Source organism: Akebia trifoliata, chromosome 3 (genome assembly GCF_017979445.1).
Source record: "Akebia trifoliata isolate Shusen 1 chromosome 3, ASM1797944v1, whole genome shotgun sequence".
NCBI lineage: Eukaryota > Viridiplantae > Streptophyta > Magnoliopsida > Ranunculales > Lardizabalaceae > Akebia > Akebia trifoliata.
The window spans coordinates 51,218,075-51,234,898 of record NC_141377.1 but is presented as its reverse complement, the minus strand read 5'-3'; the positions used below and the strand labels follow the sequence as shown (position 1 = coordinate 51,234,898).

The 16,824-nt window shown below is 33.7% G+C and overlaps 2 protein-coding genes across 2 annotated transcripts; one reads left to right on the top strand and one right to left on the bottom strand.

The window, feature by feature from the left end:
* Positions 1–4,600: 4,600 nt before the first annotated feature.
* On the top strand, positions 4,601–7,958 carry LOC147407795 (aspartyl protease family protein At5g10770-like). The gene is made up of 2 exons (XM_086436545.1): positions 4,601–4,868; positions 6,501–7,958. Exons 1-2 carry the CDS (start codon positions 4,676–4,678, stop codon positions 7,745–7,747), a joined length of 1,440 nt encoding a protein of 479 aa, XP_086292671.1. The 5' UTR covers positions 4,601–4,675; the 3' UTR covers positions 7,748–7,958.
* A 2,336-nt stretch (positions 7,959–10,294) lies between these two features.
* On the bottom strand, positions 10,295–14,873 carry LOC147407794 (disease resistance RPP13-like protein 4). The gene is made up of 3 exons (XM_086436544.1): positions 14,726–14,873; positions 14,585–14,639; positions 10,295–13,041 (listed from the first exon to the last, which is right to left on the bottom strand). The coding sequence occupies exon 3, from the start codon at positions 13,034–13,036 to the stop codon at positions 10,442–10,444; it is 2,595 nt and encodes an 864-aa protein (XP_086292670.1). The 5' UTR covers positions 13,037–13,041; positions 14,585–14,639; positions 14,726–14,873; the 3' UTR covers positions 10,295–10,441.
* Between the last annotated feature and the right edge of the window lie 1,951 nt (positions 14,874–16,824).

Genomic DNA, 16,824 nt, shown 5'->3' with positions numbered 1-16,824 from the left:
CTCTCTTTATAAGTTCTTGGACTTCTTTAATTATAGTCAATTGGTTTTGAGTTGGACCCCCAAATTTATCATAATATCAGAGTGAGTCTTTTTATCTCCCACATCACTTGGTTCATATATCCATGTGCTTTGGCCCAGCCAACCCACACGTGTGGGAGCCTGTTGAGTTTAATCCCACATTGGACACTCATTGTCTTGTCACTCATTGCCAATTGATTTTGAGTTGAACCGTCAAATTGATCATCATTCATTGCAAATAATATTAGGAATTCAAATGATATATTATTTATGAACTTAATTTTAAACTATAATGAAAATAAATAATAATCGAAACTACTCAAACGAAGATGTTATTTAAATATAAAAATATATTTTATTAAAAATTAAGAATGCCAAATGTCATACCATTATAAAGTAGTTGGATCTTGTTAATTATGCCAAATGCACACAAAATGGGACCAACACATTTTTTGAAGTATTTTGAGTTACTTGTGTTTGATTTTTCTCACCTCTATCCAAAGATTTTTAGTCAGTGTTTCGGTAATGGTAATTATAAGCATGATAGTAACTAGAATATTCCCTTTTTACTCTTTAATAACTTTGACTTCTACAAGTTTATTGATCAAATTCTATTTATACAAATTTCTTTTCTAAAGCAAGCAAGTGATTGTATTAATTATAAAGGTATGAAAAAAATGCAAAAATTACATTCATCTTGGGATTCGTAAATTTAACCAAGGAAAATTTACCAAAACAATACAATTTTTTAACTTATTTACAAAAATGATATATTGTACATCATATTTTTCAAAACAATAATTTATCGTTTTCAAAAATATTTTATTTTATCAAAATGATAAAGACAATAATGTCAAAAGGATTCTTTTGGTATGATATCAAAATTTATTTTATATAATGTCAAAAGATTCTTTTAATGTTATTATTTTTATATTTTGATAAAATAAAATATTTTTAAAAATGATAAATTATCGTTTTCAGAAATAAGATATACAATATTTCATTTTAATAAATAAGTTAAAAAACTATACCATTTTGATAAATTTTCCTTTAACCAGAGGCCCGTAAATGCTTTTCGAAACATTAAAGGAAGATATCTAAAGACATGAAAATCCCCTTTTACTTTTAGTATTGGATGGAAGCGAAGGAAGCCAATGAATCCGCCAAATTGTTAGCCTTTCTAAAAATATGTCTGACGCCATCCCATTGTACATTCTTCAGAATTTGTGGGCTTTTGGCTATTAAGTTGTCCATTCTCCATGGAAAAATTCCTCATTTTAAAGCATTGACCAGTAAAACTAGAGTCAAATTCTATCATTAATTTTCCCTTCCAAATGCACATATAATAAATAAGCCATGTAACAGAGTCGAGAACTCAGCTACGATGTTTGAAGCATTCCCTAGATAAAAATGAAGTTGCTTTCAAAAACCGACCTAAGTATTAATTGACACTTAATGCATTTGACCCACAATTTCAACCATTTTCGGGTACAACTGTAAGAAGTAATTTAGTTAAATTATTTAAAGAATACAATTTGTTTAAAAATGTTCTAGAATATTATTAAACATCATATATATATATATATGGACTTCAAATCAAGATTTAGGTTGTGGGTGTGGGACCTCCCATTTTATAAATTCTAACTAGATGATCAAGATTGGCATAATGTAAATTAAAATATGTTATTGGTGCAGTGAGAAGAACAATCTTCCAATTAATTCGTTGTTAAGGAATACTGAACAATTGGGTATCAAAATCTTGTTGGTTTCTACAAAGACTAATGATAAATTGACTCGCAAAACTGACACTCTTAGCATGGCATGTGCACAAAACCATAAATCTGTGATTTTCTAATCAACCGTGTATTGAATTTTTAGCATAGGGAAACAACGTTAGATGATTACCAAAGTCGAAGAACACAAAATGTATTGGAGTACTTTGAAGATATAACACACACTAAATCTCCTAATTAGAGATAATGCATTCATAGTCCATGTGACTTGTTATTTTCGAATTTATTTTGATCTCTAATTTAATTTTGGTTAATTATTTGTGATAGATCAAAGGCACGAGGAATAAATGAATAAACTTAGATAATTGCTAAAGCTCACTGCACTTGGGGACCCGAAATAATGATCCAGGCCCATGGGGCCCACCATAGCTGCGACGCGGTGAATGGGTATGGCAGCATGATGAAGGGGTACAACGGCCTGGTGAAATCGATTTAATTTGTCTCAAGATTTGTATTGTGCGTTGACAACATAATCACACAACACGAAGTGGATTAGAGTTGGACTCTTTTTGATTTACATGAAATTTTCAATTTAAGAAACTTTAACCCGGCTCTATAAATTAAGATCAAACCAAAGCCAGAAAAATATCTCTCTCTACCTCTCTTCAATATTTTTTGGTTTTAGGTTTTTAGTTTTGCTTCGTATTCCAACTTTTTAACCAAAGTAGTATTGCCATAGTTCATATCAATGTTAATAAAAGAAGAAATTTTCTCCTTTTTCTTATCTCTTATCCTCTATATTTTCTCTTTTGTCTTATTTTATATTTCTTGTAATGATCTATGTCTAGACCTCCATTAGAGAGTTCAATAAAGTCACAAGCAAGATTATCTTAAAAAATTTATTTATTTTGCATCTGTGTTTCATTATTTTTATGCATGTGATGATAATTTGTTAAGTATAGATCATCAGATTTGATTTATAATTTTATGATTTTGATGATTTAGGCATGGACAAGTTCAAGTTAAATCATGCCCTATTAAAAAATATCATATATAGTCTTTGTATTTCATCTTATTAAAGTTTAATCACAAATTTCTGAGTTATTATTTGTGCTTGGTAGGATTAAATTTTTGATCCAACAACATTAGATTGTCGATTGGATTGAGATAAAAGCAAATATAGATAAATTGATAAGATAGTTTATTTTTGGTGGATTCGACTGATCTAAATTTTTACATTACAATCTTTCTTCTTTTACTATTTTCATTATATTTACTTAGTCCTTAATCTTTACTAAAACATGTTTTATTGGTTACGTTAGATCTTAATCATTTTTAGTTAAAAGTTAAAATCAACGTTTTCCCTGTGGATCGACACCTTGCTTGCCAAGGTTTTATTATTTTGTTCTCTATTAGTTATTGTGGTAATCTGTGACAAATGGTACTGCATGAATTTGAAGGATTGATACCATGGCCGAAGAAATGAAACAAATATATTTAGATACTATTATTAGTTACTCCAATAGAAAATGAATGAAAAAGTGTAAATTTGTTTATCATTTTTTATTTACATTTAGATAATATATTTTTCGGCTAAGTTGTGCAAATGATATATGTGAGTGGTGCAACTGTGTAAATCCGTCATGTCTTTTGAGAAAGTAATGGAGTTATGAACGATTTGGCAAACAAGACGTCCAATTCCTCTTTATCTTCTTATTTTGAATCTGTAGAGAATCTCTTTCATAGTTCTTTAATCTTTTATGGGAAATTTATTGGGTCTTTCAGTCATCAAAAGTATGTAATTTTGATACCGATCGAGTTGTCTCAGACAAGACAACCTATTAAACTTGGTTTACATTGATTAATTTACATATATTTAAATTAAAATAATTATAATTTTGTAATAAAATAACATAGATTAGTAAATTTTTAGTCATAAAATCATGTATTTAAAGTCATAAAATTTTAAAATCTAAAATATTATAATCAAAATCTACAAAAATCCCGGTTGACTCAATCAAGTTTTACTGACTCGGTCAAGATTTTCAAAATAGTGTCTAAGATATCTCGCAAGATAATGTGAATGTTGAGACACTGTGCAAATCCTTATCGTTGCTTAATGAGACCAAAGATGACTTGGTCGAGCCATCTCAGTGTCGGACGGGATTTAAAACCATGCTGTGAAGGCCCTGCATGCCTGGCATGTATTGGGTCTGGTCTGTCCCAATTGCATCCCTAACAAGTCCTCTTGGATGGAAACCATGCAGCCAATGATAGCCCGCCGTATGAAACGGAAACACATGCATGCGTGAAACATATGAAAAGCAACCAATAACGTGGTGTATAAGACACAAACAACCAATTAAAACTACGGAAATGACACTAATTGCACGGCACTTTATATTCTCTATCATTTGGCGGGTCTCACACGGTGTAGACTCGATCACACGGTGTAAACTCGATTACAAGTTGCAGCCTATTTATTTAAGAAAAGATTCCTTTTAGATTATCCCTTTGGAATATTGTATCAAATCCTCTATCAGGCCAATTCAACTGGTGTTAAATATAGTCTAGAGCGGAGCCCTCATATATGTGGATGTGGTGTTAAGTGTGCCCAAGAAGGCTCCACAAAGACTAGGCTAATTCCAGTTTTAATACCTCCAAAGTCATCCTATATATAATTGGGACAAATCATAAATATCAGTTTTATGATCTTAGTCTTCATGAACACATAAGTCTTCTATAATTGAATATTGTTTCTTTCTATCTTGGCCCTACGCGGAAAGAAATGCAAAGCTGAAATAAATGCAACTATGACGCCTTCCTCTCCATGCCCTCACTTCACCTATATATAAATGAAACTATGTATAACTTTCAGGAATCAAGACCAAGGGGACTGAAGTGGCTTTATAGAGCAGACTCTTATGGCCATTATGGGTTCCTCCTTCTTCCATTGTTTACATTTCCTCTTCTTTTCACTCCTTTTGTTTCATTCCTGCTGTTTGAACAAAGCTTACGCCTACGGTGGGCGAGGGCGAGGGACAATGAAGAGCCATCATGTTATTGAAATCAAATCCCTATTAGCATCAACTGTTTGCTCTGATTCCTTCACCAAAGGTAACTAAACACATAAACTAATGATGCAAGTGATGCCCAAGACATTGTTTCCCTTATAGATTAATATGTTTAAATGATAAACGAAAGGGTGAGTTATTACAAAAACATGTGATGAAATCATCACGGGGATAGCTAGTACACATTCCAAACACATGGGTTGAGCTCTCCATCACTTGTTGGGATCATGGTTATAAAACTCGTTTTGGTGTCTCGCCCATAAACAAGACTGAGTCGTCTCCTTCAGCAATGAGACAATGAACTGACCTTTGAGAAACACATCAGGTTTAAGATGACTTGTCTATCCGTATTACTGGTGGGAGATACCAAGACAAGTTGGATGAGTCGTCTCGGTCTGGAACGAGTCATCTCATTCTCGGACGAGATTTAAAACCATGGTTGGGATGCTAGGGATTCCCAAGAAAAATGTATGCTTAGGAAAATATGTGTTAATCCCTAAAAGTTTGGAACTAGTTTCTAAGAAATTAATATATGTTTTTGTTGTACTTTTTAACTATTTCGGATATTTTCAAAACACGAGTGATTGGTGTTTGTTTTGTTCTTTATAACTTTTAGTCCCGCAAGGACTACCAGAAATACTTACTTTGTATTTAGATAACATTATACTTTACTTGTGTAGTAAAGTAAATGGAGGCCCATTTGCACACAAGACCAACCAAAACCCGGGCGTGACACACGCAATCATCATGCTTATGGAGGATTTGCGCACCACTGTACAAATCCTCCCTTTCTAGCCTCGTGTAATCAACTACACTGAGATATTGTCTTTGTGGGGTATGATATACTCTTAAGGACAATGACTTATAACACCTCAATCTTCTTGTTCACTTTCTGTTTTATTTTTTGTTAGTGCATCTACGACTTTTCTAACAGTTTTTACTCAAATCCCAAAGGTCATGTTGATGGAGAGCCTCAACTGTGAGCTGAGCCTAGAAAGGATAGAAAATTCCAAGTTTTAAATGTTACTCTGTTGCCAACTAAGCTAGCTGGCACCCGTCTTTCCTCACTAAGGAAAGTTTCCCGACAGCCCATCCGTGTGACATTCAAAGCCATGATTCTATGCCATGAAGATATTGTTGACAAAATTTTAAGAATCCTATGAAGAAATTAAAAAAAATATATTTTTCAACGTTGGATTTTAATTTTAAATTCGCAAGTAGGCCATCCATTTTTAAAGTATTGGATGAAATGGAAAAAAGTTATTCTTTTATTTTTTATTTTCTATGTTTTTTTAAGTCTGAAATACAAAGTACAAGAGAGTGGAACTAGAGTGAGTGCGTGAGGATGGGAGGAGCAACAGGGGAGTGTTGTGAATTATGACCCTTAGTAGATTTGAAATCATGACCCTTAGTAGATTTGAAATCTTACTGAGGTAGTCACACTAGTCTCATGCGAAGATTATTGCCATTATGTTCAAAATAATGGTGAATGAAGGATGTTGTGCAATGGTAAATTCCACCACAGTTAATGTTAAAAGGATTTATATATGTATAAAAAAAATTTCAAAGTGATATTAATTTTGAAATATTAACTAAAAGATAGTTGTACTAACTTTGCCCCATTATGCCCACCACTCCATTCACATTTAACATAATCTTTTAATTGACATTTCAGGTACAAGACGATCACCCGCAACGCTAAGAATGGCTCACATAGATGGGCCTTGTGCACCACTGAGCCACAGGGCCAACACAAAAACTCTCAATCCCCTCCAAATCCTCCTCCAAGACCAAATCCGTGTACACTACCTCCACTCCAGGATCTCCACACAAGTAAAAAACACTGAAGAGCAAGTAATCCCAGTCAGTCCAGGCAACTCCTTTGACACTGGCAATTTCATTGTTACCATCGGATTTGGTACGCCCAAGCTAGACCTTTCATTGGTATTTGACACTGGCAGTGACTTGACTTGGATTCAATGCCAACCATGTGTCAGTTGCTATCCTCAACGAGAGCTGACATTTGATCCCTCCAAGTCATCATCTTATTCCAATATCTCTTGCAGTTCTCTGGAGTGCTCCCAGCTTAGGTCGGGCACTAGTGGTGAACCTGGATGCTCCTCCACCACTTGTGTCTATCAAATCCGATATGGCGACCAGTCATATTCCATTGGATACTTTGCACGCGAAACATTAACACTAACATCTTCCAATGTATTCCCCAATTTCCAGTTTGGTTGCGGTAAAAAGAACCAAGGATTATTTGGGAAAACAGCAGGGTTGCTTGGCCTTGGACGTGACAAGATATCACTTGTATCTCAGACTAGTCAAGAGTTTGGAAAAATATTTTCTTATTGTATCCCACCAACAGCAAGCTCCACCGGTTACCTAGCGTTTGGAGCCACCACCAAGACAGGTCTCAAATACACATCTTTATTAACAGAAGCGAGCAAACCGTCCTTCTATTTCCTCAACCTATTAGGTATAAGTGTGGCAGATCAAAAATTAGCAATCCCGCCATCAGCATTTACCTCTTCGGGGACCATCATAGACTCTGGCACCGTAATCACTCGTTTGCCACAAACAGCTTATTCGGCACTTAAGTCAGCATTCCAAAATTCGATGTCGAAGTATCCATCTGCTCCACCAGATTCACTTTTGGACACATGTTATGACCTTTCTGGGTTCAACACGTTCACAACACCAAAGATAACGTTGCATTTTGATGGTGGTGTTGATGTAGACCTAGACAAGTCTGGGGCATTGTATGCATTAAGTGCATCACAGATTTGCTTGGCTTTCGCTGGAAACACCAATGCCGATGACCTGACTATCCTTGGAAATACACAGCAGCGGGCATTGGAGGTGGTCTACGATGTGGCTGGGGGAAAGATAGGATTTGGGACAGGTGCTTGTAGCTAATTATGAGAATTGTTCCCTTCCTCTTTCACAAAGCAAGAAGAAGTCTAAGAATAGGTAGATAAATAAAATGAATGAATAAGAATTTGGGCTAGAAACGGGTATTTGGAATGAGAACTAGTAATGGAAAACCTTCAACAACTATATTACAAAGCTTGTTTCATTGTCAGTTTGTGGTGTAGAATTTATATTTGATCAGTTGTTGTTGTGCCAATTTGTTCTAGAATTTATATTTGATCAATATTATATGAAGGGCCCTGTCATTAGTCATGATTATTGTTAAAGTCTTCTAATGAAACTCAACTCTACTTAAATTTTAGCAGATTTGTAAAACTAATTAAAATTCCTATTATATGAAGGTTTCCAAATTCCCAATTGGAAACCCAAAAGGGCTGGATAACCATTTTCTAAAGGGCAAATAGTAAATCTTATTCTTGCATTTATATTATAATGTATCCACACACATATAATTATTAATGGATTATCATGTACTAGAATAATTTCATATCCTATCCACCAATTTTGATCAAATATTATATGTCGAAACGAAGTAATTTTATCGTACATAGAATGGCTTACTTTCATCCCCAAAAATGCCTTATATCATATCTTGGAGTTTAATAGTTGATGAATGGGGATTGGATAGAGACATGTTCCTCTAATCAAATTTGGACTCTGTACATCAAATCAAGTATTGAGATCAAACCACAATGCGTGACGCAAATGATGGTTGAAATGGGAGGATGCTTTTAAGTATCCAAGGAATCCTAAAGACGCCATTTTATGTACAGCCAGTTATGTCACTTATTTCAAAATTTTAATTCAAAATGACCTTCAATATACCCTTTAAACACTTTAAAATTACAAATGGCAACAAGGTCCCCTTCTTTCCTTCTGAAATAATCATTAAAAAATGATTATTTATTTGGAATTTGGATTTCGTTTTCATGCCATATGGTTTTAAAACTCATTTTGACATTCATCTCGTCCATGAATAATCATATAAAAAATCGATTATTTATTTGGAATTTAGATTTCCTTTTTGTGCCATATGATTTTAAAACTCGTTTTGACGTCTCATCTCGGCGATAAATGAGATAGAATTAAATTTAGTAAGAAGTTAATAAATAAAAACAATAGAAAATGTCCCTGAATGAAGGGTCCAGATGCTCAAGCTTTATTGATTTTTTTATTTTGTTCAAAATCTTATTTTCACAGCTCTTCAAGAATGAAACTCTAGCGAAAAGCCTCCAAAATTTGTCTCAATGACATGACCTCGACAATTATATAATCCGCCACTACAGACCAAATTTCTTGTAGTTAAAATTTTCATGATCATCTTCAAGGGCGGAGCCAGGATTTTGTTCATGTGGGGCCAACCAAGAATAGAAAATTTTTTGCAGGGACAATAAAAAGTGAAAAAAAAATAGTTGTAGGGGCAATTAAGAATGGAAAAAAATAATTTATGGGGGCAGTAGTGCTAAATTTCTTTATCCGCCGCTAAAATCAGTCACAATAACACATTAATCCATAGAATTTGAAAACTCTTGTGGGGGCAAGTGCCCCCACAGCCCCCACTCTAAATTCGCCCCTGATCATCTTCGAAGTTTAGGAATTACTTTTAAACCATTTAGCACATTCTTGTTAGAAGGCAACAAAATAATAGGGGAATCGACAGGGGATGACTTCAACGAGGTATTGGACGTTATCATTCCAGCTGATTTTGAAGCATACTGAATTACAAAAATAAAAGGAGAGTTACTTTGCAACTTCAATAAATATGACTAATTGGATAGACAAATTTTTATTTGCTCAAAGACCCCATTCTGAAGTCACAAGACTAAATGCAGTTACTAGTCCAGCATTTTCTCTCATCCACTACTCAATCCAAATATTTCACCTTAAAAATTCCTTTGGAAATAGAACTTTGATTTGCAGAGCCCACCACAAAGGAAAAAAGCTGTCTTAGCCCCACAATTAAAAATCAGTACTGATCTAGTATTTGTTGCTCATGTCGGACATGAATATACATTGTACTTGATTTGTTCCTAAGTTGGCATCCAAAGTAATTTTTCCTTCAAAGTAGAATGACTTCCTTTGTGTCGGAACCTTGAAGGATCAAACAAGGAAGTGCTTGATGCAAAAGGAGGCAAATTTTCATGCTATAGTATTAGATATTAAAGTGTATCCAAATGGGACCTTAAAAATGATTTAAGAAATTCGAGTGTAATAAGTAGAAGTTGGGTGCCAATAGCAACTCTCTCATTTTATAACATGGAAGAAACAAGCAAAGAAGCTCAAAAAACGCACAGAAGAGTACAAAGTCTGTTCAACGGTGAAAGAAAGCAAGAACATGCATACCAACGATAAAGCTTTCGATACACACATTGCAATATTAGGTGCGATTAACGTCAATATAATAGCTTGGCATCGCTTGATCTTAATCTTCAACATACTGATCAAAGGCTAGACATGCACTTGATCTAGAATTAAATCGTTTGATCATATTGATGCTTGATCAAAGGACAAGTCCAAGTATAATGGGTGAGGTGAGAGGGATTCAGCATTATCAAATTAAACTCAATGGGAAGAAAAATGTCTCTGTCAAGGCTCAAATAAAATGCTAAAAAGAGAGAATAATACACATATTATTCTAAAAAGGAAAGAAATACATCACACAACAATCAAACACACATATTATTCTTCTTTCTTCCTCCAAGTGCAAGTACCATCTTGGTCCACCTCGTAAGGGAGCAACGTCAACTTTGGACACTCCTCAACTCTTAGGAGTTTTAAGTAGGGTATTGCTCTTTGCATTCTCGGCCACTCCTCTTCCAGTTCATACAACTCCTTTAAAATTAAGAGCTCCAATTTCCATACCTCTTCTTCATTCCTTCCAAAGAAGTCTGGATTCAAGTGAGCAATATTACCTTCAAAAATAAGAAGATGACGTAAATTGGGGAGAGAAGTTGGATTGAGCCAAACGGGTGCCCTTATTCCTGGATAATCAAACAGATAAAGATCTGAAAGCTGGTGAAGCGGCGGAAGTTCATAATCCACTATCTTTGAGAGTAGCTGATCATCACTGCAAGAGAATGAAAACAAAATTACTAAAGACACCAATTGTGTGAGCTCTGACAACACCTTTAGCTCCCCTTCTTCTATTTTATCTGTTGTATTGATGTCCAGAATAAGTTGTCGGAGTTGAGTCAATTTCTTTAAACTAGAAATATGAAACCCATCCCTGACTATCGAATTCGAAGAAAAACTGAACATAGACAGTTGTTGAAGGTTTTCGATCTCCCTTGGGAGGCATTCTATAGACCGACAACGAAATAACATCAAGATGCTCAGCTTATCCAGAGATCCTAGATTTTTTGGCAATCTCTTTACATTAGGACAATTAGCTAGACATAAAATTTGGAGGCTTTGAAGGTTTCCAATAGAATCTGGAAGTCTCTCCAATCCAGAGTGTTCTATCACAAGACTAACAAGATGCTGCAATGATCCTATCCCACTCAACCAATCTACTGCAGGGGGTTCAGATGACTCTTGGAAATAAATATTCAAAACCCTCAACCATTTCAATTGGCACAGTTTTGATCCCATATTTTGAATAAACTCCTCACTCTCCTTTACATCAATCCCTGTCACTGTTCGCAATGATTTGAAATTCATTTCTTCACTAAAGAAATTCATATCCATATTCGACACCATGCCTACTCGACGTGCTTGGATACAATATGACTGACCTTCGCCCCCATCACCGATGCAAATAAAATTTTCTTCCATTGCAGTCCTTCTGATCATTTCACGTACCAAGTCATGTACTTTAAACGCATACCAATTTGAGCCAAGATCTTCCATATGTTCATGTAGTAATAAACAACGACTAATTAATTCTTCAAGATATTCTTTTCCAACTTCATATGCAGACCTTGAGTTTTCCCTTCCTCGAACAAAGCCCTCACCAATCCACCATGCAATAATATCGAATGAAATTATTTCACGATCTTCTGGAAATACGGCCAAACATAACATACATGGCTTCAAATGCGATGGAAGCTCATCGTAACTTAATTCTAGCACAGAAATGATGGGTTCACCTCTCTTATCCAACTCTTTTTTCAAATTCTTAGATATTTTCCCCCACTCACTGGTCGAACTTCCTTTACTGATCATCATTCCTCCCACAACTTTGATGGCCAATGGGAGCCCTCCACATCTATCCACAATCTCTCGACCGATGTGCTCAAGCTTCGGATCCGGACACCGACCTCCTTCACTTTCAAATGCTATTTTTGAGAATAATAACCAACTGTCCACATCAGAGAGAAGCTGAGAATGATGTATGCATGTCTGAGTGACTCCCATTGAAAGAGCTACATCCTCATTCCTAGTTGTAACAATGACACAACTAGTCCTTTGAGGCAAAATAGACTTCAAACTATTCCACCATGAGCCTTCATCTGGCCTCCATACATCATCCAGGATAACCAAACATTTCTTTCCCTCCAGCAACTGTTGTAGTTCCTTCAATTGATCATATAGATCTATGTTAGCCAAGTCTCTAGGCTCACTAATGCTTTTCAACATATTCTTGATTGAATCTTCAAATTTGAATGTTTGTGAAACAGTCACCATTAAGACATGATCGAAGTAATTCTTTACATCACCATCATTGTGTATCTTTTGAGCAAGGGTGGTTTTGCCGATACCACCCATTCCAACAATTCCAATGATGTTTAAGGACACGTGTGTTTTTAAGATCCAATGCTTAATTTTCTTCACATCATAGTCCAAACCCACCATTTCAGCACCATTCGCCAAGTCTGGGTATCTCGATGGTCGATTATTTGCTAAATGTTCCTCGTTCAGGATTGAATTTGTAGGAAGGTAAAAACCCATCCTCTCTCTATGATTTCGAATTTCTTGATTTATCTCACCCAGCTTCTTTCCCATTCGATAACGGAATTTCCAGAATGAAGGAGAGAAATAGTGCTTGAATTTTGAAGCTCGTTTTCTTCTTTCTGAATTGAAAAATAGCACACAATCTGATATAATGTCCTCTGCATCATATAGTAACTCTCTAAATTGTCCCACAACTGTCTTAAGAGGTTCCTTGTGGTCCTTCCTTCTCATTTTCTCCACACGTTTGATGTAGCTTTGCATCAACTGAAGCTCTTGATTCACGGCCTTAAACTGCTTATGGAACTCAAGCACATGAGAAGCTTCATTTTTGAGACTTTCGACCAATTTTTCTATGAGAACATTGATGACTGCGTCCAACATTTTTCCTGCGCATATAACATATTTTTAAAATTTAAAAATAGGGGCATTCAGTCCAGTTTATTAATATTGACTTTTAAAATAGAAGTTCAAATCTATACCATAAAAAAATAAAAAAAAAGATTAATCCATCATTGTATGTTTGTCTTCTAGGAAAATCAATTCTAAAGAGAGTGAATTTGCACATAGGGGTAGAGCCATGATTTTGCCACCCCAACCCCCTAGACTTAGTGGTTTAGATTGGATTTGAAAAATAAAATTGAACCAGATCTTGACTTTAAAGATGTACAGCAACTAAACCCCAAAATTTAAAATTTAAATCCAAAGATGAAAAATTGTATTTTCTCAATTATTTTTTTAGGAGTTCATAAAATTTTATGCTCTATATGCATTTGGTAGCCGATCATGTTTTTGGGTTTTTTCAGTCGATATGGATCGGTAGTCCTTTGGTTCTTTGAAGATTAAAAAAGCATATAAATATAAATAAAGAGTGCTGATAATATGTCGCGGTTTTGGTGTACACCCTTGACACGTTTGCTCATAGCCCACCAAACGTATGACATGTGACGCGAATGACATCAGCAATAGAGGGATTCTCTCTTTTGCCCACTGCCCACATATTTATTTTTTTAGATTTCAAATCTTAAAAAGGATTGTTGGGCCCACATTGATTATCACATTTATAATCCAACAAGACAGCCTTTTAGATTTCATGAAAATATTCATATTAAAAAAATATATATATATTAAAAAAAATTTGTTTTTCGAGCTTGATCCAAGGTGTTGAAAATGAAAGGCAAGAGATCACCCAAATTTAGAAATAAAATTCATTGGTGAAAAATAAAATATTGTTTTTTGAGCTTGATCCATCTGTTTCATTTCATACTTAATCTGAAATCAATCCAATCTGATCCAAACACATGCTTTAGTTTCAAATTATCAATGTTCAAAAAAAATTAAAAATATAAATCATATAAAATTTAAAAAAATCCACTTCTCAACTACAAATATAGAGGAAAACCAAAAAGACTAAAACATTTTGAAATTAAGAATATTAAAATATGTTTGAATCGGATTTTTTATCAGAGCAGATTGGGATACATCCGAAAGCGATCCGAAATTGTATCGGATCTAAGATTTCAATCCGAATCTGATACGAAAATCTGATTTTTCATGTATTTCGGATCAGATTGGTTCTGACCCGTTCGGTCATTGGGTATATTTCAGATCATTAATATTGCCAGCCCTAGATATGATCATAATTAGTTAATTTTTCCTATAAAACAAATATGTAGACAAAATCAATAATTTTTTGTTATAGAGGGTACTTATTTTAGTATTGGAGAGTGGAAGAGACTGAGAACCAACATCCATAATGGGTTTGGGATCCTTCAAATAATAGATCTGAATAGAATTCCAATTTTTAAATGGGTCTTGTTCTGGTAGTGCCTAAATCAACTCAAAGTAATAAGTATTAACAAGGAAATAAATACATGACAGATTAAGGCTGGGAAACTAAAAGGAAATAAAAAATTAAAAAAAATGACTTACAAGGTCTTATAGTTTCTTATGCCTTAGATTACTTTCCCTCTTTTTTGAAATTCTCCTGCAAAGATCCAATTAAAAAAAAAAAACTAAATAACTATTGTATAACAAGCGATATAATCAAGCAAAGAAACTAAAAAAACTCACTGTTTATAGAGTCATCAATTCTATTGAGGAAATGATAAGAGCTTTCTTAAGCAAAGATACAAACACATTTACAAAGTGAGAAAAGTTTTAGAGAAGCAAGTTTTGTATGAGATGAGATGAAGGTCGTCTTTAAAGTCAACAATTCCCCAGCTAAAGTTGTAATATTTTATAAGACATTATAAAATAAGTTTTTAATACCACTTGCAATTTTTTTTTCATTTAAATTATTTTCAAAGCGTGTAGCGTAACACCTCTTGTCGTTTTCTTATCATTTGTTAAAGAGTTGAAGGGTAGATTAGTCATTTCAAATTAATTCAAATGACTAAGTACTCATTTGCATTTTGCATTTTTGAAAAAGTGTTTTTTAGCATTGAGAATTGCTTTCTGAATTCAAGAATCCAGATCGCATTATCACCTCATAAGAAAAAATAAAGAATTGGGGAAGAAAAGACGAAATATTTTTATTGAAACCCTATTTTCCTGGAATTCATTCTACAAGGGCAATCAAGTATAAAATACAGGTCTTGACATATCAAATATGGTCTACAATCAAAGTTAAAAAGTTTCTCACCAATTAAGATGGAAATAGTTAATTTTTAATGGGGATGTGATAAATAATCTAATAAATTGTGAGTGCAATAAGCTCAAGTTGAGGCGTCAATAGCAATTCTCTTTTTTCTCTTAATTGGAATATATTAAGTAAAAATTAGAATGCCCATGGCAACACTTTTTTTTTTTTTTTTAATTTTTAAATTCGGATTAGAAAAGTGACTTGGAGCCTTCATTTTGAAGTAAATACTAATTTGAAGATATTTTTAAAAGCTCTCTGTTTGAGTTGCTCTTCGATTGTCTTGATCGTATTTCAATCTCTTCAATTCATGACAGTAATAATGGTATTACAATAAATTGTCAAACTTGTCGAGAAATTTTTGTTTATTATAATAATCTTTACTATTATAATGGGAGAAGAAGAGAAGAAGTGGTTCAGCATCAAAATTTGAGTGGCCAAAAATGCTCTCACTTTTATATTTAAATTTAATATAATTAGGGTCTTTTTTGTATTAAAAAAAAAATTCAATTACGCTATTGCAGCCTACCACCATATAACCACGTCATTTAATTTTTCAAATTACAAAAATATAATTTTTATTAAGTAATATTTAAAAACCGTTTAATCAATATTTTTAATTACAAATAAGCCCTTTTGAATTGATACATGTAAGTTATGCCACCTTCTAGAAGGTAATAATAATAATAGTGTTTCATTCCACTCGTGATTTCCGCAGATTAATAGTCAACAAATTGAGAATAAATGTGGGAACCATGACAAAAGCGTGTGGACCATCTTAGCATTTCTTTTATCTTTCTTGAAAAGATTCATTAGGAGCCTTTTGAAACATGATTTTAAAAATTGTCCGAGATCAACATGACCCGCCTATGTCCTCATAGTTAGGGCTGACAACAAATCAGTTCCGTATTGGATCTGTATCACTCTAGTATTGATTCAAATTTTTTTAATTATGTACCAATACGAACAGATTAATGAATATGTGAACTGAATCCGATCCATTTCATTTCATTCTTAATTCGAAACCGATTCGATCTAAACACATGTCTTATTTTCAAATGATCAATGTTCAAAAAATATCAAATCATATAATTTTTTTTAAAATCTACTTTCCAACTACAAATATAGAGGGATACCAAAAAGACTAAAACGTTTTATCTATATATATAAAATTAAGACTAACAAAAAAGAGTATTAAAATATGTTCATCTCGGATTTTTTGGAACGGATCTGGTTATATCCAAATTCGATTTGAAAATCTAATTTTTCATGTTTTTTCGAATCATATCGGTTTGGACCAGTTTGGACTTCGGATATATTTTGGATCATTGCCAGTCCTAAGCACAATATTGTTCATGAATGAGTAAAATTCCCCTCGAGAGTCGTCATTCACATGGACTGTTCCAAGATCTAATATGATTTGGAGTTATATTGAAAAAATCAGTTGAATTAATTAAATGTGGACGAGTTAACTGGTTTTATTATTTTTGATAAAAAAAATTAATTTAAAAATTTTAATTATTGATTATCT